The 26,108-nt window shown below is 35.1% G+C and overlaps 1 protein-coding gene and 1 long non-coding RNA gene across 3 annotated transcripts in view; one reads left to right on the top strand and one right to left on the bottom strand.

Moving 5' to 3' along the window:
• LOC123524964 (annexin A13-like) overlaps positions 1-6,048 on the bottom strand; it is a 33,638-nt gene extending 27,590 nt beyond the window's left edge. Inside the window, exons 1-2 of one of the 2 annotated variants that reach the window (XM_045303611.2) lie at positions 5,932-5,990; positions 4,095-4,179 (exon numbers count right to left, since the gene is read on the bottom strand). In XM_045303611.2, coding sequence (XP_045159546.1) covers positions 4,095-4,179; positions 5,932-5,934 — 88 coding nt within the window. In that variant the 5' untranslated portion in view covers positions 5,935-5,990. Of the gene's footprint in view, positions 1-4,094; positions 4,180-5,931 lie in introns of both variants that reach the window. The other variant, XM_045303610.2, reaches the window with a different exon arrangement.
• The window catches only part of LOC128555578 (uncharacterized), a 201,837-nt gene that overhangs the window by 105,234 nt on the left and 70,495 nt on the right, over positions 1-26,108 (top strand). The gene's annotated exons all lie outside the window — the stretch shown is intronic.

Below are 26,108 nucleotides of genomic sequence, written 5' to 3'. Positions count from 1 at the left end.
TATTTGCTATGACCAATATACGATGTAATCTGTCATATTATGACTTGTAATTGTGCAATACTCGAATAAAGCCACGTACTTTCTTCCGCGGTAACTCATTAAGCATAAACACGCATAACGATTCTGCGGGATTTGGTAATACATTTGCGCATATGATTACGGTGACGAATTTTATGCCCTTTTGTCACAAAATAGCAAATATGATGTTCACAAATTCAAATGAAAACTGCATATTAACTTATTAGCCAAATTATCCATTTGTCACCCTGTCCGTTTCAAAAAATATTCTTTAAAATCATTGCGCAAATAGCAAATTTATTGTGCTGTGCATTTTATGAATTGCGCAGGCTTACAAAGCTTGCGTAACATCCAGCGAAAGACAAAATATAGTTCCAGAACATACTGCTAATATTTTATCGAGTGGGTACCTCTGAAAGCATTGGAGTGTCTCTTATCAAAGAGTTTACCACATCGATGAAATTAAATTATGATAGCTTCATTTCAAATGACCCGAATAAGATATGTGCAGTACGTTAATTCTTCCGCGAGACTTCGCGGATGAATCCTAACTACATTTTGGACACTTCTCGGCGAACACGCGTGACCTGTTTATAACTTTGCATGGGTTGAATTTTGCAGTCAGTAAACGGATAAATTATCGGAAGAAGAAGCTCTTACTGGTTTGTTTAGTTACTACTGATATTAAAAATGATATTAATTCTTATTTTTCGAGAAATAAACAAATCGGCGAAACGTTAAATTGTATTTTCTTGTAGTTTTTGAAATCGAAAGTAGATCGTCTATGTTTGGCTGCTTTGACGAAACGAAACAACTTTTTTATGAAAAGATTTAAATAAGAGGTAATTTAACCGTAAACTTCAATGTCAGATACTGCCAATTGCTGCTAAATGTCTTCATATCATCACAATTTGTAAAATATATTGTTGAAACTGGAGAAAAGTGTAATCGTATCCGGATATAATATTTTGGGTAAATATCGAGCTGTGTTATGAAATTTTAATATTCAAGTAACATACATGATAGATATTATTGTAACAGAAATGATTCTAGAATTTATTTTTATTACGCCTACATATAATCTATGTCAGACTCGTATTCTAGTCATGAGGCATGATTTGAAAGTAAAAAGATGAAGTGACAGTCATACTTTGGATATTGTAATACTAGAAAGAATCTAGATCGTAACCTTTCTGGAATTTTGACTGGTTTGGATAATTTGCTTACGATTCAGGTTCGCAAAAAAATGAAACCGTCACCCATTCTGCTTTTCATGATGACACATGGCTTGATTTTTGCAGTCAGTAAGCGGATAAATTATCCCGAGAAAGAGCTCTTACTGATTTGTTTAATTACTACTGATTTTAAAAATGATTTTATTTATTTTACGAGAAATAAACAAATGGGCGAAACATTAAATTGTATTTTCTTGTAGTTTTTGAAATCGAAAGTAGATCGTTATGTTAGAGTGCTTTGACGAAACGAAACAATTTTTTTTATGAAATGATTTAAATAATTTCACCGTAAACTTCAATGTCAGATACTGCCAATTGCTGCTAAACTGTCTTCATATCGTCACAATTTGTAAAACATATTGTTGAAACTGGAGATTTTGGCGGTATAAAAGAAAGTGTAATCATATCCGGATATAATATTTTGGGTAAATATCGAGCTGTGTTATGAATTTAAACATTAAAGTAACAGACATGATAGATGTTATTGTAACAGAAATGATTCTAGAATTTATTTTTATAATACATACATAGAATCAATATCAGACTTATATTCTAGTGCTGAGGCATGACCTGAAAGTCAAAAAATATGAAGTGACAGTCATTCATACTTTGAATATTGTAATACTAAAAAGAATCTAGGTAATATTTAGAAATTGAAACATAAAATTTTCAATTAGAAATCGCACCAAAGGCTGTATCAAGGGTCTACATTTTCAAAATTTCCTTGTGGTGATACCCCAAACCCTACTTGCAGGAGGGGGTATCCTCCCACACCCTCCCCCCATATTGCCACTTTACAGTTTGATACATTTGCCCTTTTACCACCTGCCACAATGCCCATTTCAAAATCTGACTGCAGTTCAAAGCGGGAAGGAACACCCCTCCCCACACCCACCCTGCTACCGACCACGTAAAAATGGCTTAAACATTTTTTTTCAGCCCAGTCTGGGCCTGTCTGTCTACATGAATCAAAACGGATAATTGAAAGTACATAGACTTGGGGACTACTGACATGGTTTTGAAGGGGTTAACAGGTCTGAAATAGAATAAATGATGGTTTTAACTAACAAGAGCTGTCTGATGACAGCGCGCTCGACTATTCGAAGAATTGATTGAAGAATGGGGTCAAAATATTTCCACGGATATTCAGACAAAAGAAATAAATAGATTAGACAAACAATGTTCCTGTATTACTTTGATTTCGATATGTCTTGCACTAAATGGCAATATATGAGCCAATTTCAAAGTCCAAAAAGGGCCATAATTCAGTCAAAATAGTTATGTACTCTTGCCTACAGATGTAAATCATAATGATAAGCAAGTGTTCAAAGTTTAAAAGCCATATGTCAAATAGTTTTGACAAAACATTGACTTGTATGAAAACAGAACCAATTTCAAAGTCCAAAAAGGGCCATAATTCAGCCAAAATAGATGACAGAGTTAATATGTTCTCTTTCCTACAGATAGAGACTATTATACTAAACTAGTGATAAAAGTTTCAAAGTCATATGTCAAACACTTTACAAAAATTATGAACTGGTACGAAAAACTTAACCAAGATTTCTAAGTCAAAAGGGGCCATAATTCAGCCAAAATCCTTGATGGAGTTATGTACTCTTGCCTATAACTGGACATGGTGATGGTAAACAGGTGTTGAAAGTTTCAAAGCTTTATCTCAAAAGACTTTGTCAAAATATGAACTGGTACGAAATATTAACCCAGATTTCTAAGTCAAAAAGGGCCTGTTGTCAGCAAATCCTAAGGATTATGTGCATTAGCCATAACTGGCTGGTGAAGTAAAGTGTGAAGTAATCTTACTAAGACTGCTATAATGGTAAACTACAAGATTTAATGAAAGGGGTATTCACAATCCTGATGGATAGTATGCAATGATTACAATTGAGTTGTTTTTAAACTTTTAAAAAAGGAACTACATTTTAGTAAGTAATAAATTGATGGTTATGTCTTGCTTTGCCGAAATGGTACAGTAAGTTTCGTAGTAAACCTTACTTCGTTAGTGTCGAATGCCGCCAAATTTTCCTGTGCAGTGTAAACATTCCAATGGACACAATATCTTTATTGACACTTTAGTCATAACATATTACATATCTTTAATAACGCAAAAGTAAGTATACTTTAAATTCACATCCCTTATAATATGATTGAACAATACTTAGCGTGGACACGGTTATTGCCAGGCCCTTATCTGTAAAATATCTGAACAGTTCTTTCGTCCATCCGTTACAAATTGTATGTGGCAATCCGCGCTATAAAATTTCAATATATAAATTTTCATATTCAAATTTTATCATGTGCGAATATATACCAGCCGATAATTGCCTGTTTTGGTAATGCCGGAGGCAAATGTTTACTGGAAAAATATTTATAGTCATGGGCAGTATCTTAGTGTCACCTGTCAAATTGTAGTTTGTACTTTCAACATTTTTATTTTTGCGAACCACTCGTCAATTTTAGAGAAATATATTGGGTTATCAAATACTTGTATAATGTCAATCAAAGTTTTACTAGGCATCGATTGAATGTCCATTTCATCTATTGTAACAAAATCTCTGTCCAGTTGGGGAAAAAAACTAAAACCAAACTGAAACTGGTAGACTATACTACCAGTACATCAATCATTAGCCGACTCTCAGGCCCTTCAGGCCTTTGATTTCTTTCTTGCTTTGCGCGTGAATTTGATAAAGTTTCTAAATCTGAATCAGGCAACTCGTTTTCCCCCCAAGAAAATTAAGGACTGTATGATTTGATAGCAATGCAAGATTTTAATTAAGCAGTAGTATATGGTGCAGATATTTTTAATGTCACGTGCTCCCCACGCACCACATCCATCCATGGCTGCTTTTATCTTATCAGCCATTTCTTTCTTGTATTCATCATCAAAGTTGCATCGACCACAAACGCTTGCCTAAAACAAAGGAAGTTATATTTGTGTTGCTTTTTTTTTCAGCTGCTTTTCTTCAAGGCCTGTCATCATCTGGTGTGACCCTTGTAATTCTGCATTGTTCTCCTATACAAATGTAATTCATATAGCCTAAGTTGCATCCCTCAACGTTTGTGCTTTGCATATTCGTAGCTTGTCTCAAAATTTATGTTAGCATTTTTGAACTTGAGAAAACGCTGTAATTTCATGTAGAATTTATTATAAAAACACACTATTTGTATAATGCATCGAGATTTCCCTTACCCCGTTAAAACGCTTTAGCTTTAGTTTAAAGCGCACAACAAATAAAATGATGTTATTCCATTGTAACTATATGTTTTCGCTGCTGTGAAAGCTTCGACGATTTTAATATTGGTGAGAGTCCAATAATATCACTCGGGACCCTCAAAACTTGTGTTCACTTGTGAACATTTTCATAATATCGATCAATAACATTATATAAAAGCCAAGATATGAATTAAGTCTCTCTTTTTTCCCACTCATATCATGACGGTTACTCATTCGCAATGAATTTATCATTCATTCATGTGACACGTTAACATAAGGCTGCGGGCCAGTGACTACACTTACAATATATATCTCACTTTTTATATACGTACAGCATAACTCATACATTAAAAACTATTCAGGTATAAAGTATATTTATAGCGGGTTATAAAATCTTAAGCTAGACTTATGCTACTATTTTTTACCAGTTTCATGTTTCGACATTGCATATTATCAAGCTGTTTGCACACGTTTTAAAACCCGGACCTGCTAGCTTAAGTGAATCAAATATCACCCCTCCATGGTAAATTTCTTACGTCTACATTTTTCCGAAGTGGTAACTTTGATATACCGCAAATTACCATGTATATTCAAATGTTGACATGACAATAAATTGAAAAACGATGTTCACTAGATGTGAAAATAAACATTACCTGGGAAAAAGACATAGGTTTTACCCCAGTGTATAGTTTGCTTTTTTTTCAGTGTAAGATCGAGATATCTTTCATCGAGCCAGTGAACAACAGATGAAAAATGTTCACAAGTGGCATAATGTAATATCTGATGGTCACGAGGGAACGATATTTGAACTTATTTGTAAAACAAATAAACTTTCTTTATATTTCAATTTTTTAATGTGATTTTCACCAAATTTTGTACATTTGACATCATTCAGTAAAAAATATGAGTATGTGTACTGTGAAGTTACCATATGAATTTCACTCTATTAGTTCAATAATTCAGTCACAAAAGCATGTAGTAATTACGGCTCGTGTTTCAGTTATTTCACATTCATTAAATAACTGAAAGTGGCTAGGAAGGCAATAAAATCGCGATTCATGGCAAGTAAAAATCCATAAAGCACTCGCATATTGTTACAACTCAACATAACAATATTATATATTTATTAAGAGTGATAAATATAGTCCACAATTTTACACAAAAAATACGGATGCTTCTTACCATTTTCCTTCCAATCAGCCGACTAATGATTTCATCCGTAGATACAAATCGATACAAGTTTTGGCAGAGGGACAAATTAAGAAAAGTGAAGGCATGTGGTGTCCCGTGTGCGGATGTATTATTCATATACCTACCAAAGATCAATGAATTTGTAATGAAATGTCTAAAACTACTCATTTGTTTCCATGCACGAAAATTGCACTCTCTTTGTATTAAAAAATATAAAGATTTAACTTTAAATTTGTGAAACATGAAAAAAAACCTTACCATTTTGCTGTATAAAACCTTGAAAGATTATCCGTACGAAAGAGACCGGTTGAATCCTACGACACACCTAGCTAGACGGTAAATCACGTGACCACAGGTATTTACATACCTTTACGGGCATCAATCAACCTACACAAATACACATGACAGCGGGGGTGTTATGATATTCGATAACGTTATCGTGCATAGACATCAGTAAATTCTTTATAACTATCACTAGAAAAAAAATATCAGGGTTCGAAATTTTCCTTTTGGGCAATAATGTAGACGCCGTTATATGTTGTTACTTATTTAATTATTTGTTATTACAAGTGGTCTGTGATGTCCTGGTTGACAAATCATTTACATAAATAAAATCATTCCATTTGGAATAATCGAAGTCATTGAATTAGAATGTTTGTAAATATTGTCATTTCTGTGGATATGCTGAAGCAAATTATGTGTAAACATCATATATTTGTGACCCGTTATGCAAATAATTTCGTATGAACTTGCTTTTTTAAAGCTACTCGCTCACAATTTGGGAGAAAATTTTCAATCAAGTTTGACATAGAATGTATATATGACACTGAAAAATGATAAAGTGGGTGACGATAAAGGTTAGATATTGATAAAAATGCAAAAAGAATGTAATTTTTCTGCATTATTTCAAGAGTTGCATCAATAGTTTGCTTAAAAGAATATCTTGCAAAAATCTTATGTCAATAAGTTTGTATCACTAGCCACTTTCAGAGTACCCACTTATTTGTGGATTTTTGAGAAAAATATTTTTCGCGTAAAATGTGCGGGTGTTAGTCCCTTTAAACGAAGCTTTGGATGAATGTTAACGTGTCACACTAGAGGTATATATACGTATTGTACTGAACATTTTTGATTTAATTATCGGTCGAAAATTTTAGTTTTCTAACATCTTTAATATTTGGTTACATTGAACACCGTTAATATGTTAGACCGTGAATGACACCAGTTCATACACCATCCCGCCCTTAATTAAGGGACACAAGAGTATGAATGTAAAGTTCGTTAACAACATTTACATTTTACTGTACCGTATCAAAATGTTTTGGATTCTGTAGCAAAGATCAATGAAAAGGTAGTCGGACAACCATCACACTCCTCTCCCCCACCCCCATTTCCCTCTCCCGCCCGAACAAAACCCATCCCGCTGTTTTGATCAAGCGGACAATAGCCTGTCCTGCCAAAATTTCAGGGCATCCAAAACCCTACTAAAAAATTAAGACGGACAAAATGAAGGGTGTCACTTATACAGCACAAAGGGAGGGAGTGGTAAGGTGCACGTGGCTGTAATGAGGTTATTAACAATAATAGCCAGAACGACCTACTTTCCGTCTTTAAATTTTAACGATAAAAAATTCAAAATCAAGGGAAACAACAAAGCATTTTGAAAAGTGATTATCTTTTATTTATTAAGTACCTTGAAAAATTGTTTATAAAGCTGGCTAAAAGTCGCAGCAAACGTAGCCATATTAGAGAGTATGTGTGTGCGTAAAATGCGTTGCACATTTGATGGTACTTTTATTTTAACAGGCGGACGAGTTTGTATAATACTTGAAACCAGGGATCGTGCGTTCGAGTCTCAGATCCTCCAGCTAAAATTACTAACTCATTTGGATAAAGGAACTTAAAGCTTGGCGTCTTCTGTATCTTACACGGTCTTCCAACTAAAATTACAATGGTCTTTTGGAGCAGTCACCCATATGGGTAAGCAGTGGCGACTATTAATAATCTTTACTACAAACAAACAGGTTTCCATCGGTCAGGCTCAAAAAGAGTGCTTGGTAAAACTAAATATGTATGTGACTTATTTAAATGGGATTGGCCGTAAAGTAGATAAAATTATATCATTGCAGTAACAGATTTTATTTTTTAAAAAAGAAGTTGGTATGACATGTTATTCTAAACGTGAACGAAATTTCAAGGATGTGATTTTAATAATTAAGAAAATATATAATTATGATTGGTCAAGATTCTAGCACAATACTTGAGTCAGACATCTATAGCCTGTGTCCAGGTCCAGCTTACAAGACCTGGTTGTGCCACGAGAACCAATCTCCATCACTCGAAAACGAGCTTCAGAGCTTCAGAACTCCTCTTCAACTCCTTCCTCAGCCTTAAATTCTGTCTACCTTTAGCTCGCCTATGCACGAAGTGATCATGGTTGAGCTGTAATATCCCTCTGAGCAGTCAAAAAGTTTAAACTATACCAGACATCCTTTCAGATTCCTTTAAATCTAGTTCATCCAAGCGAAAGTCTGGTTCATGCATAAACAAATCTTGTCATGTTTTATGAAAACTTGTCCGAATAATTGCTGAGTATATTCTGATCACTTCTGACAGTATGAGTATTTGTTTATTTCTGAACAATTAATTAAAATAGGACTATTCACTGTTCAGAATATTACTCAGACAGTTTTCAACTTATGTTTTGAACCGTTCAGAATATATTTAGACAGTTTTCTGCAAAGTTCAGAAACATTCAAAAGTTGTCCAGCAGCTTTTCCGCAAGATTTGAGAATTAATTTAGAAATTTCCAGAATCAAATCTGTTTTCAGCAAAGTTCAGAAACATTCTAAAACCGCAAGATTTCAGAAACAATCCAGAAATACTCGGACTATTTTTAGCAGTCTGAAATAAACTTCAACAGTCAAGTCTAGTTAGTCTGACTTTTGAAATATTCGAATATTAGTGCAGTTTAAAAAACATCGGTCAGTGGTTCTCCACACGTGCAAGTCCTCACCCGCCAGGAAAATCAGCTGAAAATAATCATCATACCCATCCATTTTCCTGAAATAAAAAACATTGTAATTGTGTGAAAATGTATGATGATTGTAATTCAAACATCATATTAATAACCAATTACTCCAATTTCAGATTAATGCAGTTTGTAGCCCCAAATCAGCTTTGCACTTCTTGGCATTTTATTAGTCCCCCACTGGTAGAAAACTAGTTTCGGGGACTATAGGAATGCGCTTTTCCGTCCGTCCATCATTCCGTCCGTCCGTCCGCAATTTCGTTTCCGGTCCATAACTCTGTCGTCCATAAAGTGATTTTAATATTACTTGGCACAAATGTTCCCCATGATAAGACGACATGTCATGCGCAAAACCCGGACCCCTAGCTCAAAGATCAAGGTCACAATTGGAGGTCAAATGTCAATAGGGCTTTTTTCCCTATCCGGTCCATAACTCTGCTATCCATGAAGGGATTTTAATATTACTTGGCACAAATGTACCTCATAATAAGACAATGTGTCATGCACTACTTTCAGACCCCTAGCTCAAAGGTCAAGGTCACACTTGGCAGTCAAATGTTATCATGGCATGAACAGGGTCTGTTTCGTGTCCGGTCCATAAATATGTCATTCATGAAGGGATTTTAATATATCTTGGCACAAATGTTCCCCATGATGAGATGACGTGTCATGCGCAAATCCCGGACCCTTGGCTTAAAGGTCAAGGTCACAATGGGAAGTCAAATGTCAACATGGCTTTTTTACTGTCCGGTCCATATCTTTACAATCCATGAAGAGATTTTAATATTACTTGGCACAAATGTTTCCCATGATGAGACGAATTGTCGTGCGCAAAATCCGGACCCCTAGCTCAAAGGTCACGGTCACAGTTGGAGGTCAAAGGTCAATAGGGTTTTTTTTCCTGTCCGGTCCAGAACTCTGACATTCATCAAGGGATTTTAATATTACTTGGCATAAATGTTCCCCATGATAAGACGACATGTCATGCGCAAAACCCGGACCCCTAGCTCAAAGATCAAGGTCACAATTGGAGGTCAAATGTCAATAGGGCTTTTTTCCCTATCCGGTCCATAACTCTGCTATCCATGAAGGGATTTTAATATTACTTGGCACAAATGTACCTCATAATAAGACAATGTGTCATGCACTACTTTCAGACCCCTAGCTCAAAGGTCAAGGTCACACTTGGCAGTCAAATGTTATCATGGCATGAACAGGGTCTGTTTCGTGTCCGGTCCATAAATATGTCATTCATGAAGGGATTTTAATATATCTTGGCACAAATGTTCCCCATGATGAGATGACGTGTCATGCGCAAATCCCGGACCCTTGGCTTAAAGGTCAAGGTCACAATGGGAAGTCAAATGTCAACAGGGCTTTTTTACTGCCCGGTCCATATCTTTACAATCCATGAAGAGATTTTAATATTACTTGGCACAAATGTTTCCCATGATGAGACGAATTGTCGTGCGCAAAATCCGGACCCCTAGCTCAAAGGTCACGGTCACAGTTGGAGGTCAAAGGTCAATAGGGTTTTTTTTCCTGTCCGGTCCAGAACTCTGACATTCATCAAGGGAATTCAATATTACTTGGCATAAATGTTCCCCATGATGAGACGACGTGTCATGTGCAACACCCAGAACCCTAGTTTCAAGGTCAAAGTCACATTTGGAGATCAAAGGTCAATAGGATTTTTTTTCCTGTCCGGTCTATAACTGTCATGCAAAACAGAATTTAAATATCAGTTTGCACAAATATTCCCCTGGATGAGACAACGTGTCATGCGCAAAACCCGGGCCCTTAGCTGCAAGATCAATGTCACACTTGGAAGTCGAAGGCCAAAAAGGCTTTTTTCCTGTCCAATCTGTAACTCAACAATCTTGAACGGGATTTTAATATTACTTGGCACAAATGTTCACCACCACGAGATGGAGTGTCTTGCACAAGAACCAAGTCCCTAGGCCTAAGGTCAAGGTCACACTTAGAGGTCAAAGGTCAGATACAAGAATGACTTTGTCCGGAGCATTTCTTCTTCATGCATGGAGGGATTTTGATGTAACTTGACACATATGTTCACCACCATAAGACGGATTGTTATGCGCAAGAACCAGGTCCCTAGGTATAAGGTCAAGGTCGCACATAGAGGTCAAATGTCAAATTCAAGAATGCCTTTGTCCGGGGCATTTCTTCTTCATTCTTTTTCATGCATGGAGAGATTTTGATGTAACTTGGCACAAATGTTCACCACCATGAGGCGCCCTTGTTTTTAGAATTACGTCCCTTTGTTTTTACTATAAATAGATTATATTGTAACTTTTTATTACTGGCCGTAGGGAAAAATCGAGACCACTTTTCTGTGGTACAACATGCATGCTGCAACCAATTTTAGGTGTATTTTGACCTATCTCTACCTGGTAAAGAGAGTTTCTTGTGAACTTATATTATATAGATTTTTTAGGATTTATTTCCCTTTGTTGTTACTATAAATAACTTCCATATGAAAACAACTGTAGGTTTTTATATATGCAAAGTTTAATCCAAGTGTCTTGTTATAACATATTGTATATATAGTACAACATTGTTTATATATCATTGACAGATATCAGTTCATTATTAGCAATTAGGAGTGACCTGTCGCTTTTATTTTTAGATTTGGATTTTCCAGACTGTTCCATTTATTAAATAAGGGTTTGAAAGATATTTGACGTTTTTAAAACTATAAATATATTTCAAAGATTTAACTTTTGCGATTATGAGGCTGTTGGTTCGAATCCAGCACAGGGCAATTTGTTTTATGATTGAATTTGTTTTATTTACATTTTTCATGTTTGTTTGTTTTATTTCATTTAATTTCATTATTTCAATTTCATTTTTAATTTCATTCGTACAATTTCAGTAAATTCAATACATTTCAAACACACGCGTCCAATGGAGCATCTTCACACTCGCTGGCGGTGTTAGTTTCCTCCGAATCAGTTTCATCAGCTAACTGAATGACCAAATTGTCAAGAGCTATGTCAACCATGTTGAAAAATTCACAATCAAGAAGATATTTGAAAAAATACTGTTATATGCGAAAATAGCAAAAGGATACAACTAATGCAATTCAAATACATGTTTAACATTATCATCATTTTAAAATGTATGTTAGCAAAATATAAAATGAAAAAAGAAATATAAAATGAAAAAATATATGTTGATCTCCGTTGGAATTCGAACTCACAAAAGTTAGATTTTATAGCCGTCACGCTTACCACTACACCACTGCGTCTAATTGTCGAAGAAGGCAGTCATTTAAATATTTATTATAAAAATAAGTTATAAAAAGGTAGGGTACCCCTTTACTGAAGTGGTTTATTCCAGTAACCTTTCAAATCTATTAATAAAAGCGACAGGTCACTCCTAAATGCTAGTATGTTATACTGCAGTAGAGAAAATTAGGTGCATTCTAGTATTGCATGGCAATACTTCATTCACTTGTTTCTTACGGTATTGTAACTGTTCTGAGCCGGTAGCTTATAAATAGGTCCACTGATTATCCTAATTTATTTCCTTTCAGCTGAAAAAGTATCTTTTGCAAGGCCCGAACAAAATGTCACCTGCTTTTCGCGAAAGTAAGGGTCTAAGCACTCGCCTCGTGGCGCATGTAGCATAAAAAATGGTCCGTGAATTGAGGAAGTTTTGCAAACATAGCATATAGCAGCTTTGTTTTTTCTCTATAAATAAACACGTAGTAGAAAAATTATGTCACACCGATGTGCTATCTAAGGTGGCACATGTGAACCAGACATGGCATATATTCCCGGGTTCAAGTGATTTCAACGGCATTAGCCACTCAGCCACGATATCCCTACTAAAACAAGGAGCAGTTGATGTAACGATGTATCTAAAATGCATTGTATTTTTAACGCCATAGCCGACTCTTTCGATGAGCGAAATCGTTTGATTTTTAATAATTATTTTCATTTTCATCTTTCAGAAGCGGGTTTCTGTTTATCTGAAATTTACGCGCTTTGGTTTTATAGTGTGCAACCTACATTTTTGACCAATCAGAGCGAGTTTTTTTTTTTTAAATATTAGGCTTCTTATTCCTTAAGACCAATGTTATGGGCATGCGGAATGCACATTAATTCCTTAAACTATATAACTTACTTAGGGTTTAACGCCTCTTAAACCCATAGTTTCAAGTGCCGTGTGTACAATAATGTTTAAACCGTGGTTTTAATTCTTAAACTACGGTTTAAAGTCTCTTAAACCCATAGTTTAACAGACAACCAATCAGCCGAGCTAAAATCATGGTTTAAAGTGTCATCTGACCTGTTAAAACAATGAAATTATGTATTCCACTTTAAACCCTGGTTTAAAACTTTAAACTAGGGTTTAATGGTCAAAATGCACAAACAAAATTGTTAAAGGTTAAACCCTAGTTTAATGTCGTTAAAACCACAGTTTAGGCCGCATGCAGAATCGTATTAAATTCTTAAACTGCGGTTTCAAGTCTTAAACCGTGGTTTAAAGTCTCTTAAACCCATAGTTTAAAGTGTCACGTGACGTTGTACTGCTACATGTAGATTTAGCAGTGTAATTCATTAAAAGCTAATAGCACATATTGATTTTTGTAAAAATTTTATTATTAATTTACGTATTTATTTAGATTCCATAGTAAATCAAAAGAATATTACAAATACTACTTTAATAATGATATTTTTCTAGTTCTTAGAGTTTCTTCTAATACTTTTTAATACTGATCAAAGTTGCCGGATATTGCTTGTGTATTTGGCGTAATCAAATTTATATAATTTGAATCATTTGTCACATTACAGACCTATTTATAGTTTTTTTAACATAATAAGACACTGTTTCGACAAAGTAAGACCACACTTTTACATGATAACATGAAATGTCCCGACATAAGACAGCTGCGGCGTTCCATATCATCACACCTCTTCGCGGAATTTGTTTATTAGCCTGAAATTTGAAAATATTTGGTCGAAAATTATTGTCGCCATTAAGGAGGATGTGAATTTTTTGATAATCTCATGTATCATTGCTTTCTGTTTCTGAAGTTATTTTATGAATAGTTATTTCAAAAATAGAAAGTAGAAATCTAGTACTATTTTAGCATTTGGCAAATGGAAGTGCAAGGCCTTCCATATAGATCTATATTTACAGCGATGATTTTGATGACAAGTGTGCGGACCTTTCTTTGATATAAGTAGCCACCGGTTGGTAGTTTGCAATCTAGCTACACCTCCATCCTTATTCTGCACCATGATGCTCCATCCTTCTTGTAAAGAATGACGCCATGAAATGCATGATGTATGGCACCAAATCTGTTCTGCTCCATTTATTGTCATGTCCTACAGTTTGTTCATTTAATTCAGGTCTACTTGATAAGTTATTATAATGTACATTCACAAATATCAAACTTGACTGACAAGTCAGCATACTGTATATAAAAACGCTGTATGCGAAAACGTCCAATGGCAAGATGCGTTATGGAACTAACATGTGTAATTATGTTTGTTTCAGAACTGAGAAAAACAGCTCAATTCTCATGAAGATCTGTTGTCAATCATTCAATATTACAATTTTAAGCAAATTGCCAAAAAAAAAATCATTTCATTTGTATTTGAACCGGAGCATAGATCCTGGTCCTTGTCGCGTCGCTTCTGTGCCTCCGTAGTCGTGGTCTACACAGGAAAAGAAGTTTGTTGGGAATACCCATTATAAAAAGGTTTGCATTTTCTAACTGGCCAGTCATACCCTCGGGTTCCGTACATCGTTCTTCACCTACCTTTATCTGCTACGCGAAATATGATACAATCCGCGTGTCTTAATTCATCCATACTAACACAATTTTGCAGTTTGATATGGCATACGGCATGTATTCATATTCGGAGAGGTTCAGGTCCGAGAATTTCAGCTGCTTGCCAGGACAAAATCAGACCAACCATTCTTAAATCTCTCTCAGCTGAACTATGTCCGATTCTCGTCCACATATAACTTGACTCTGCAGAACTACTATCACACTGGAAGAATGCAAATGTGACTGCAGTCTACAAGAAATATGATCGGTCAAACCCTGCAAATTACAAACCAATTTTACCCACTGTATTCTTTGTAAAACTCTGTAATACATCGTTAGCTCTTTTATTACTAAACATTTTCATGATCATTAACAACATACTGTATGTTTATGACAGCGTGCCCGTTGACAACTTGGTAAATCAGAGAATATGCATAATGGGCAAGTTTTGGGAAAATACACTTTTTGTTCTGATGACGAGGTATTGAAGGCCGGTTCGCCATGCTAATTGTCAAATATTTAAGGCCAAATGCCAGTTAGTTAATGCCAAATGCCAGTTATTTAATGCTAAATGCCAATTAGTTAATGCTAAATGCTACATATCAAATGCTTTTTGCCATATACTTAATGCCAAATGCTAAATGTCAAAAAGCTAATTCTAATTGCTAAATAATAAATACTAATCGTCAAATTATTTAATTTTATGAGTTAAGGATTTCTAACTTTTAACCTAATGAATGTAACTTTTCATTATTTAAGACATACAATATTCTACCAAGTCTGACTTAAAACAATAACATGTTCAACCGGCCATTAGAACATTGGAGCGAAACTGTTAACTCTTAAAATGTTTAGAAAAAGTTTGTTATAGAGACAAAGTTATGGAACAAAGGCCGATGACTATTCAAATGATGCATTCATACGCTGATATATTCATCTCTTTTTTTTATCAACACTTAGCAATAAGTACTTGGCATTTATTGTTTCGCATTTCTCAATTAACAATTAGCATTTTATCATTTGACAATTACCGTTTGGCGATCAATATTAGACATTAAGCGTTGGCAAATAGCATTTTACATTAACTATTTGTCATATAGCATTTCGCAATTAGCATGGCGCACGAGGTAACGTACGTAACAATCTTAGCCATCATGTGCTTACGACTCCAGTAGATCTTAGTTCTTACATACATGTAGATTTGTTTCACATGGAAATCACATTTGCATATTATGGCATAAATAAGGATGTAAGTAATCTCTTAGCGGGGACAAAAAGTTATGAAAATTTTCATTTCTAGTACAATACGGACGTTTTCGTAGAACAGGGTTGTTGTATGTCCAGAAATATTTCATATTGCCAGCAGTATCTAAGCACTAATACATGTCCAAGTTTCATAAGGAGGCAATCTTTGTCGTTTGCCGCCGGTGTAATGAAGTATTTCGACCCCCATAGAATAATGACCCCCGGTCATTAATCTATAGAAAAAGTGACCCCCCGGTCATAGTATTATGACTTCCAGATCATAGTACTATGACTCCCCCACGTGAAGTAAACTGAACCTCACGAAGAATATTGACTCCCATAAAAAAACGACCCCCGGTCATTTGGTAAAATTTAGTGATAACTCATGTATCTAAGGCTTAATTGCTGCATTTTATCCCCCCACTCGGGGGAGGGAGGCATATAGATTTGCCCTTGTCCGTCCGTCCTTCCGTTTGACCATTAGCCCAAGATACCATCACTTGACACAGAAATCAGAGCATTCCGCAACGGGAGAAGGGATTCTATTTCTTGACGCTGTATCTTGGTGTAAACATTTTTTTCAGGAAAATAGCAATTCATAATACGTTCACAAAACACACCAGTGTCAATAATCCCTGCAAACTTCGGTATGAAGTAACTCATCAGAAGAAAACTGCACAAGAAACTGCTAGCATAGAACTTAGTATTAATAGAAGTTGCAATACTTAGCAGTGGCAGTAAAGTACGGTAGCGGCAACAATAGAAAGTAGTAGTAGTAGTAGAAGTAGTAGTAGTAGAAGAAGAAGAAGTACATGTAGTAATAGCAATAGAACTAGCGGCACCAGTAGTAGTAGTACAATCAAAATGTTAACTATTGGCAATGGAGGGTATTAGAGTTGTAGATCTAGTAAAATTGTCCTTTAGGTTTGGTGGGGATCACTTTTTCATAGATATTATCGTCGAAAGTCTTTTTAGGAGCCGGTGTTTTACACGAAAAGAGTAACTTTTTTAAATAGAATAATGTCTGGGAATCGATATTGTATGAGAGTTCGAATATAGTAATTTCGGCAGTGAGTATTTTACATGGAAGGAGTCACTTTTCTATAGAATAATAACCGGGGTCGTTATTCTATGAGATTCGAAGGGAATCATCTTTAGGGAGTGTGTATTTTACTTTGAGGGGTCAGTTTTTCTATAGAATAATGACCGGGGGTCGTTATTCTATAGAGTTTTCAAGGGGAGTCAATATTTTACAGGAAAGGAGTCACATTTTCTATAGAATAATGACCGGGGGTTCGTTATTCTATGGGGGTCGAAATACTTCATTACACCGGCATCCTGAACATCCCGGTTGGCAATGTACATATGCACTATGTAATGGTGCAATATGTTTTGGTCAAATCACCTAAAGGTCCCGAAAGTTGTGAATTACAGCAATAACAAGGTATCAAGTCAATTTTCTGACTTATGAAAAATGACAAAAAAGAGAGAAAAGATTTCCGTTCTTTGTCGGCATGCACATATAATACCTTAATTGCTAAATCTGATTTCATATTGTTATCTTAAAGTCCCCGAAGATGAAAATAGGTGGCCAGATCTTGCCTTGAGTCCATCAGTCTGGTAAAGAAGTTAAATTTTCGTCATGAGGATTTCTTGGGACGTATGCTGCCGGAATCCTCAAAACCCAACGGCAATATATTACCAGCAACATGGTACAATGCATCCTTAAAGGCCTAGATTCACTACTATATAAGTGCCCCCCCTCCCCCAAATCCAATATACAACTCCCATCTTATCTGCTGCTTATCAGCGATTATGTAACAGTAACTGATTAGAGGGCAATTAGCACAGCAGGGACCCCACCATGAAGATGTGTGCAGTGGAGTTGAAAGAAATTAATTTTTCTTCGGTGAATGTGGAATGATAATAATAATAATTATTATTTTGATATTATATAGATGATAATAACTATTACTTTAATGTTATAATAATAATAATAATAAATATTATCATGATTGTTATTATTATCATTATTATTATTATTATATTACATTTAGGATGATAAAAGATACAGAAATAATATTGAAAATAATAATGATGATAAAACACAAGTATAGTGAAAACTTCATGAGTTCTTTGTGCTGACAAACAATATAATACAGCGCCGTAGCTACACTGAGGCAAACCGAGGCAGTTGCCTCGGTTAAAATTTGAGGAGCAAATAAAAGAAGAGTAAAAAGTAGGCCTTTCACAATGATGAAAATTTCAGTTATAAAAGTTCAAAAAAGTATATCAATATCATGAGAATATATCAGAATATAATCTGCCTCATGACATCATTGAGGCAAGGTGAGGCGGAAATCCTAGCAGCCATATTGGCCCCGCCTCCCCCAAGTTGGCTAAGAAGTGACATATAGAGCTACTCTTCAAAGTCGCACCCAATTATTTATTATTATTATTATCAAATTTAAATCCAAAAATGCACCAGAGGCCACTATTTCATACTGAATTTTCAAAATGTTTCAGGGGAAAAGCCCCCTAACCCCACTAAAATGAGGGTAAACCCACTCCCATATCTTAAAACTTAGACCAAAAAAGGCACCAGAGGCCACCATCTCATACCTGTATTTCAATTTTTTCAAGGGGGATAGCCCCCTGGCCCCCTAACTTGAGAGGATCCTCCTACAGTACCTCAAATTTTAGACCAAACAATGCATCACAGGCCACCATTTCGTATCTGTATTTCAAAAATTTCCAGGAAGAGAACCCACTGACCACCACTTAAATGAAGGGGAACCCCCTCCCATACCCTAAAATTCAGACCAAAAAAATGCACCAGAGGCCATCGTTTCATACCTTTATTTTAAAATTTTCTAGGGGGAGACCCCATGACACCCATCCCCAACATCCACCCCCTCTCGGGTTATAAACTAATAAACTACTAGTATACTGAAAAATAGCATGTTGTATGTCTTTACTGATAGTTTTCTGATTTTATTGCCTTTCAATTACAAAAATTATTGTATCCGAGACCAAATTAGAATAGGAGTCCCCAATTATCCTTGTTATAAATACATTTTTTCTTAAAATATGAATGTAACTGTGAAATATAGGGCTAAAAGGACGATTTTACTATGATATAAAACAGGTTGAGAGTGCTTAGCCTTTAGAACGCACCAGAGAGACGTCCTGGAGGAAAAAATCTGGGTGGGAGGGGGGGGCATGCCCCCGTCCTCCTAGATTGCCTCGGTTAAAATTTGTGTCTGGCTACGGCACTGTAATATAAATTTATTGTGTTCCATCTATACTCGACTTTCATTTTCAGTATGTTGCCAAAAGGGACTTTTTTCATGCTTTGCTTTGTAACTTTGAAATGCACATACTGTTTTCAGTTTTAGACAAATGTTATTTACAGTATTCTGCCAGCTTTAGATGAGTGAAAGTCACATTTTTCTGAAATATCACAATTCTCCAGACAGAATTTGAAAAAATAAAATCATGCATATTTCTTTAAGTAAGTCTCTCATTATTTCATTATTATGAATTATTTTATTTTATTATTGTGTTTGATCAACATTTTTCTTTACATAGAAATGCCAAAAAGAAACTGGTATAACTTTATATGTTATCAATTATTCATTAATTTAAAATGAATTATATTTTTTCCCTTTCTCAACGTTATGAATTACATCAGCGACAAGGGTTCAGACAAATTTTCTAATGAAAAATGACCAAAAATACGATTTGGAAAATGTTTGAACGTTTTTTTGTTCAATTTCTTAAAACGATTTCATAGTGTATATTATAATTCTCCCGGAACCAAATCATTGCATGTGTTCAACGTTTCAAAGCAGAATAAAACAGTAACTGAGCACCCAAACAGTTTCAACTTTCGTAATTGGACCTTCTTTAGATGTATGCCGCCGGCATATTGAAAATCCGTCGGCAATGCAATCATGTACTTGATATTTTACAAGCATATCAGCAATATATCGACATGGTTCAATACATTCTCAAGCAACCCCGAACATTATGATATACAACAGTAACGAGGGTTCGAGCCCATTTTCTGACAGTTTCATCCCGTTTTCTTCCTTTGACTCGTTATCTTGCTTGTGTATCGAAAGAGTGGTCGCTGAAAATGTAAACAGGCCCCGTGTTCACAAAACATTTTTAGTCTCAGCTGAGTTTGATAATGAAACTTTATTTGTCATTTATATCTTAATGGCCTGATGAAAACTAAATTTTAAGTTAATAACTATTTTCAAGTGACTATCCAGTAATGATGGTCAGTCTCAGTTGGAATTTAACCATTAAGTTTTAGTAAAATTGGTATTAAAATTTCAAACTCAAACTCAGCTGAGACCGAAAAATGTTTTGTGAACACGGGGCCTGATCTTTCAACAATCAATACTGTCAAATGTACTTAATTAAATACAACGTCGAACGGATCCACTCATTTCACTATATCCAATAAGAAAAAAAATCACAAGGATTGCAAACTCCCCATCATAGCTTTTCTACATAGCTATTGCATATGACGTTGCATACATTGTTGGCGAACATCGGATATTTTTCAGTTTCGTTCACTTCAATGTTTCATGAAATTCGTTTTAGAAATACGGTTGTTTATCTTCTTATATCACAAGAAAAGTAAAGCAATCTCTCTGTTAGTAAATATGATCGCATTTACGTTTAACAATTAGTAAAAATTTAATTCGACATAGAATCATAGAAAACAACACAAAAACGTCATGTAAGATGTAACAGAATTCACCAATGCGCACTATTTAACGGCTTGGTAAATTCATAAAATTATTTTTTTCCGTCAAATAAGAAGACTCGGTGACGTGACGTTAACTATATTTGACGTCATTGCAGTCATTTGCTGTTCAATACTTCCTGTAACAAACAGGAAGCAAAAGACAGATCCAATTTAAAACGTAAGATTTAATGTTTTTCCTCGACAGGCTTTGTTAAAATTTATTTTCTTTAACTATTGTATGCTTTCTATAATATTTATTTTGACAAGAAGTACATAAATTCTACTTTTGAATTAGTAAGTTTTTATCGTACATTGACTTTAATAATGGTGTTTAATATATGTATACTTTAATCTAGCCACGATGTCACACGTGTCAAAAAATGCAAAAAATAAAATTACGAAGTTGTTACGTGCCGAAATATTTAAAGAAATATGTATTTGTTTACAAAACAGCGACTAAAGTCTGAAAGTACATACAGTTGTCTGCAAATTGATATGCATAAGTCTTATTGTCCGTAAGTATTGACCTGGCACTCATGAATATTCCGTATGTTTCCGTAAATTAATTTTCGGTGTCCGGACTTAAACAACGATATAAAAAGCCAATCATATACCATCATGTATCATGCGCAGATATAGCTGTGCGGACAAAGCGTTTTGCCACTAATCTCAGGGTTGTGTCTTCGAGTCTTCTGCCTGAACATTTTTTTTATCTGTAAAATTAACAGACGTTTATCATGATTTATCAACGAAATACTCTACTATCGATTAACATTCTTTTACGTATATAAAACCGCTCTACAAAATGTCGTTTAAAATCTTCAGGACCGGACAAGCATTCATTCATTCAACGGACAATTCAAAGAACTTGTGTTAACGACACAAAATGAAATGTTTCATAAAATAATATAATATAGATACAAATACAAACACAAGGAATTATATTTGAAAAAAAAAATGGTTAGAAAAGAATTCGAACCCATGGTAACGCGATTCCAAGTCGGAGAGGTTACCACTACACCACTGTGCCGTTGGTTATCTAAATTAATTATTTTGATAAATCTAGATATTTTCAGGACACAAATATCGCGTAAAATAACGAAAACACCCGAAAATATTGGCGAAGATTAATAAGTGCCTGGTCAATACTTACGGACAATACGTTGAATATGAATTAAATTTAACACATGAAAATTGCAAAATTTAGCCGAGATGTCACAGCCGTGAAATTAATGTAACGTCGTTACGTTTGAAAACTAAATAATGTATATGTATTACAATTGTATCTGAACATCGCAATATAATTCACTGTCTGATAAACACTTTGGTTGAATAAATATTATATGTACATCTGTATCAAATATTTCCTAAACTATCGAAACGACATGATTTATGAAAACTGTAGTCCAACCACCCCAAGTAATCCCTGTAACGTCTAAACGGCTAAAAACGACGATAACGTCAGTTACGCTAATGTACGCCAACAATGAGCGTAACGTCATATGTTACCTAAACAGGGTACTTTTCGGTATCGTACACATGGTAAAAATAACCCGATTCAGATTTGTTTGTCGATATTCTTTTTATTACTAGGATAAAAAGCGAAGACGGGAAAAGGAATGCTTTCTCGGCAAAAAAAAGCGCCTGCAACACATTCTCAATACTTTCTTCAGACATTTCGCCCAAATCCCATGCAGTGTGTACGTTATCTACACATTTGGTTCGTGGGCGAAGTGTTTGAGAAAAGTATTGAGAATGTCTGGCAGATGCTTTGCGCCGAGGAAAGCAGGAGTTCCACTGTCTTCGACGCTGTTTATATTATTAAAATCACTCTTATCAAGGCTCGTAATATATTTCGCCCATAGATTCACGAGAAATAGCAGAGAACGGTATATTTTGGAACGTCTATGGTTTCTACTCCCCATTATTTAAATCATCTTTTTTCACCCGATCGAAATACGCGGTTTCACTTTCTGATGAAATAAAAGACTTGAGCTTTTAAGTAGACGCTCTCGTCATGAAATTCCGTCCAGTAATAAGAAATTTTATGGTGGTGGAGTTAGGCTTTAGTAGCCGTGTAATAGAGAGCTTAGACCTAGAAATCGTACTGTATAAATAACGACATACAAAGAGTGTGCTATCAGCACCGCAGCCAAGCAAAGCCGTTTATATACAGCTTGACAATCTGATGGGGAGCAGTAATATTGCTCGTCCGTTAACTTCCCGTATTTAACACTGTGACCATACCACGTTATGAAATGCTATGCTGTATCAAAAACCGTTCAGTTCATGTACCAAAAAGTGATGATAAGGAAAGTAGCTGTCGAAATTTCCGTGGTGCAACTATTATTATTATACCAGATTTATATAGCGTTCTTTTCACGATAAACACGTTCAAAGGCGCTTTACAGCAACTGCAGCCACAGAGGGCGCAAAATCATCCTCTACTAGTACAGACACAGAGCGATCTGAACAGAGGGACAGAGTGAAATAAAGCCCCCAGAACAGACAGAGAGAACTTTTCAGATACAGACGTGTTCAGACGGTGCTATCACCGGTTTCAAATTGTAAGAATTTACATACCGTCATATTTTTATTGATATAATTTATTTCGAAAATTAAAGAATGTAGTGCCATATCAGAACATTTTACAACTGTAATTGTGTTAAAGTTTTCATCCTGATTCGGATCCGACGTTTGTGCATTTTGATATTTATCTGTATTCCAACTACATTTCAATTCATAGACACAGTATATGAACGTTATCGCGTATGCAAATGGTATAAATGTGTATGATACATGCATAAGCAAACACAAGAGTAAATAACGACATACAATGCAGAGTGCTATCATTCAGCTCCACAGCTAAGCCAGACCGTTACGGAATATACAGCTTGACAATCTCATGTGGAGCAGTAATATAGCTCGTCCGTTAATTTCCCCATTCTGTCCAGTTTTAAAATTCTATAAACCCTATATTGTATTTAATTAAAGATCTGGGTGAAATAAAAGCTATTTTTTTCGGCGCAGTCGTATTAACACTGGCCATGCCACGTGATGAAATGCTATGAGAGGGAGCAGAATTTGTATTTAAAAAACCCGTTCAGTTCAGGTAACATTTTATAGATTATTTTCTTACTACTGGATGGAATTTCATGGAACAAAAAAAAGAGTACGTCTACTTAAAAAGATAAATACTCTGCACTCAAAAATATTTAAGAAATTCTTTTTATTTCGTCAGAAAGTGCAACCGCGTATTTCGATCGGGTGAAAAAAGGATGATTTGACGGGGAGCAGAAACCATAGACATGCCGAAATATACCGTCCTCTGCTGTTTCTCGTTAATCTATGGGCGAAATATATTGCGATACATTATATATAATATTCATAAAACTGAAGAGAAAATGTTAATTTCAGCCTGTATCTGTATTTAGCAGCGTAACCAACCCAAGTGACATTTCGATATCGTACACACGGGGAAGGTAACATTTTTGCTGATAATTTCCTTATTCCTTGACTGATCTTAATAATATAAACACCGTTGAAGATAAGAAAACTTGTGCTTTCCTCGGCACAAAGCATCTGCCAGACATTCTCAGTACTTTTCTCAAACACTTTGCCCAAAAGTGAGCACCCTTTCGACATACAAGCAAGAAAACGAGCCAAAGGAAGAAAACGGGAAGAAACTGTACTCTAAAATCCGTATCAAATGGGTGTTCGATGGGAACAAGTGCGTTAAAATGCCAGCAAGTTTTCACCCACCATTAGGATGGATATTGATGAGAAGCCAACCATAAGTAGTTTCTAATTACACTGTAATTTACATGAAACTCATTTCTAGCTGTTGTTAACAGATGTTACCTATGTGAGTCAAAATTTAATTGGTAGTCTATATCTACTCCAAGCAACTTTACAACATCTTCACATGCGATACTTTCTGACCCGATGCTGAAGTCTGGATTCTTTGAAAATGTTTCCTTGCCTAGTGCAATTGCTTGAAATTTATCAGGGTTTGCCTGCTTACAATTAAGATTTAAATCACTCAATAAAATCTTTACTGTCTTGCTCTAAAACATTGACACCTTCATTAAAATCAGTGGAATAAAAAGACAGAGTGGTATCATCTGTATAATACGTGTAGTATAATGTAATCCTCTCTGAATAAATTAAAGCAATGTCGTTAATCAAAACGTTAAAAAGAATGGAACCGAGTATAGAGCCCTGTGATACTTCTTTTTAACTTTTTTCCCACTTACTTTCTTACTACATTTCCTCTTTAAATCTGTTGTTCCCGATCCGATAAATATGAGAAAAATTATTGATGATTCAGATTCTTATAATCCGTACGCAGATAATTACTCAGTAAAATATTGTGGAAAGCAGTCTAAAGCTTTTGAAATATCCATAAGAACAGCAGCTAAAAACTGTTATACTAGTAATCTAAAGCATACTTCCATTTTAGTAAAGTAGTTTGATAGTCATGACCCTTTCTACGCACATAGAAAAGTTATCAAAACATAGTCAAAGTAATCTGATAATTAATTAATTAATTAATCCAATAGTTTATAAATTATCAATAAGCAAACCTCTATATATTTACAAGGTTTGTCGAACTAAATCATATTATCATATATAACTCTTAAGCTTTTAAAGCAGCATGCCTCCAGATTTGGCTAAAAATAATCTTTCTTTCAAAATGAAGTTTGGTCTTATTATGAACATTACAATATGAATTTTTGTTTCTAAAATATTTTAAAAGTTCCAAATCAAGAAAAAAAAAGCCGCTTCGGGAATCGAACCCCGGACCGCCGCGGCAATAAAGACATTTTCCCGTCGTCGTAACCAATAGCGCGTAAAAAGTAGTAAAAACGTCAAATTCTCATGTGTTTCCGTAACATAAAGTTTGTCAGTAATTAAGTTTTAAAGCCTTCTTAAGAAATATAGCATTTATTTCAAGATATCCAAAAAAGTATTTATTTTTTTTGTTGTCAAACACTCTAAAGGGATGTTGCTTTAAGTATGAAAATATATTCAAACTGCCACTAGCCATCGCTTCAAGGCTACCTGCCGGTACAGTTTTGGAATATATAAACTTGGCTCGACTGAGGATTATACCTTCTGATTACATTTGTTTTATTTTTAAGCTATATGTTCTTAGCTCTTGTCTGGTTTTATAAATAACTTTTCTGTATTGGAAGTTCATATATGGGGTGGATTTCTTTTCGGTACCTTCGGTTTAGTTGGGGAATGTTCATGAGCTATTTGTTTCAGTAACAATTCATGTACCCAGTAAATGTCATGAACATCAACAAATATTTCTATTTCCTAGATAATAGGCTCCAGTCAGTTGTGTTACATGGCTATAGTTCCGATCCAATACCGGTTTCCTCTGGAGTCCCTAAGGCCCCTCCTTTTCCCAGCCTATATAAATGACCTCCCAGAAGACGTCCAATCACAAGTTCGTCTATTTGCAGATGACACTGCCATCTATATGACCCTTACATTAATAAATCAATCAAAGACCCTTCAAGATGACTTAAATATCCTAGAAAAGTTGGAGCTGGACTGGGACATGGGAATTTATC

Source organism: Mercenaria mercenaria, chromosome 3 (genome assembly GCF_021730395.1).
Source record: "Mercenaria mercenaria strain notata chromosome 3, MADL_Memer_1, whole genome shotgun sequence".
In the NCBI taxonomy this organism is placed as follows: domain Eukaryota; kingdom Metazoa; phylum Mollusca; class Bivalvia; order Venerida; family Veneridae; genus Mercenaria; species Mercenaria mercenaria.
Note: the sequence above shows the minus strand (reverse complement) of the source record. Positions and strands in the feature narration are given on the sequence as shown.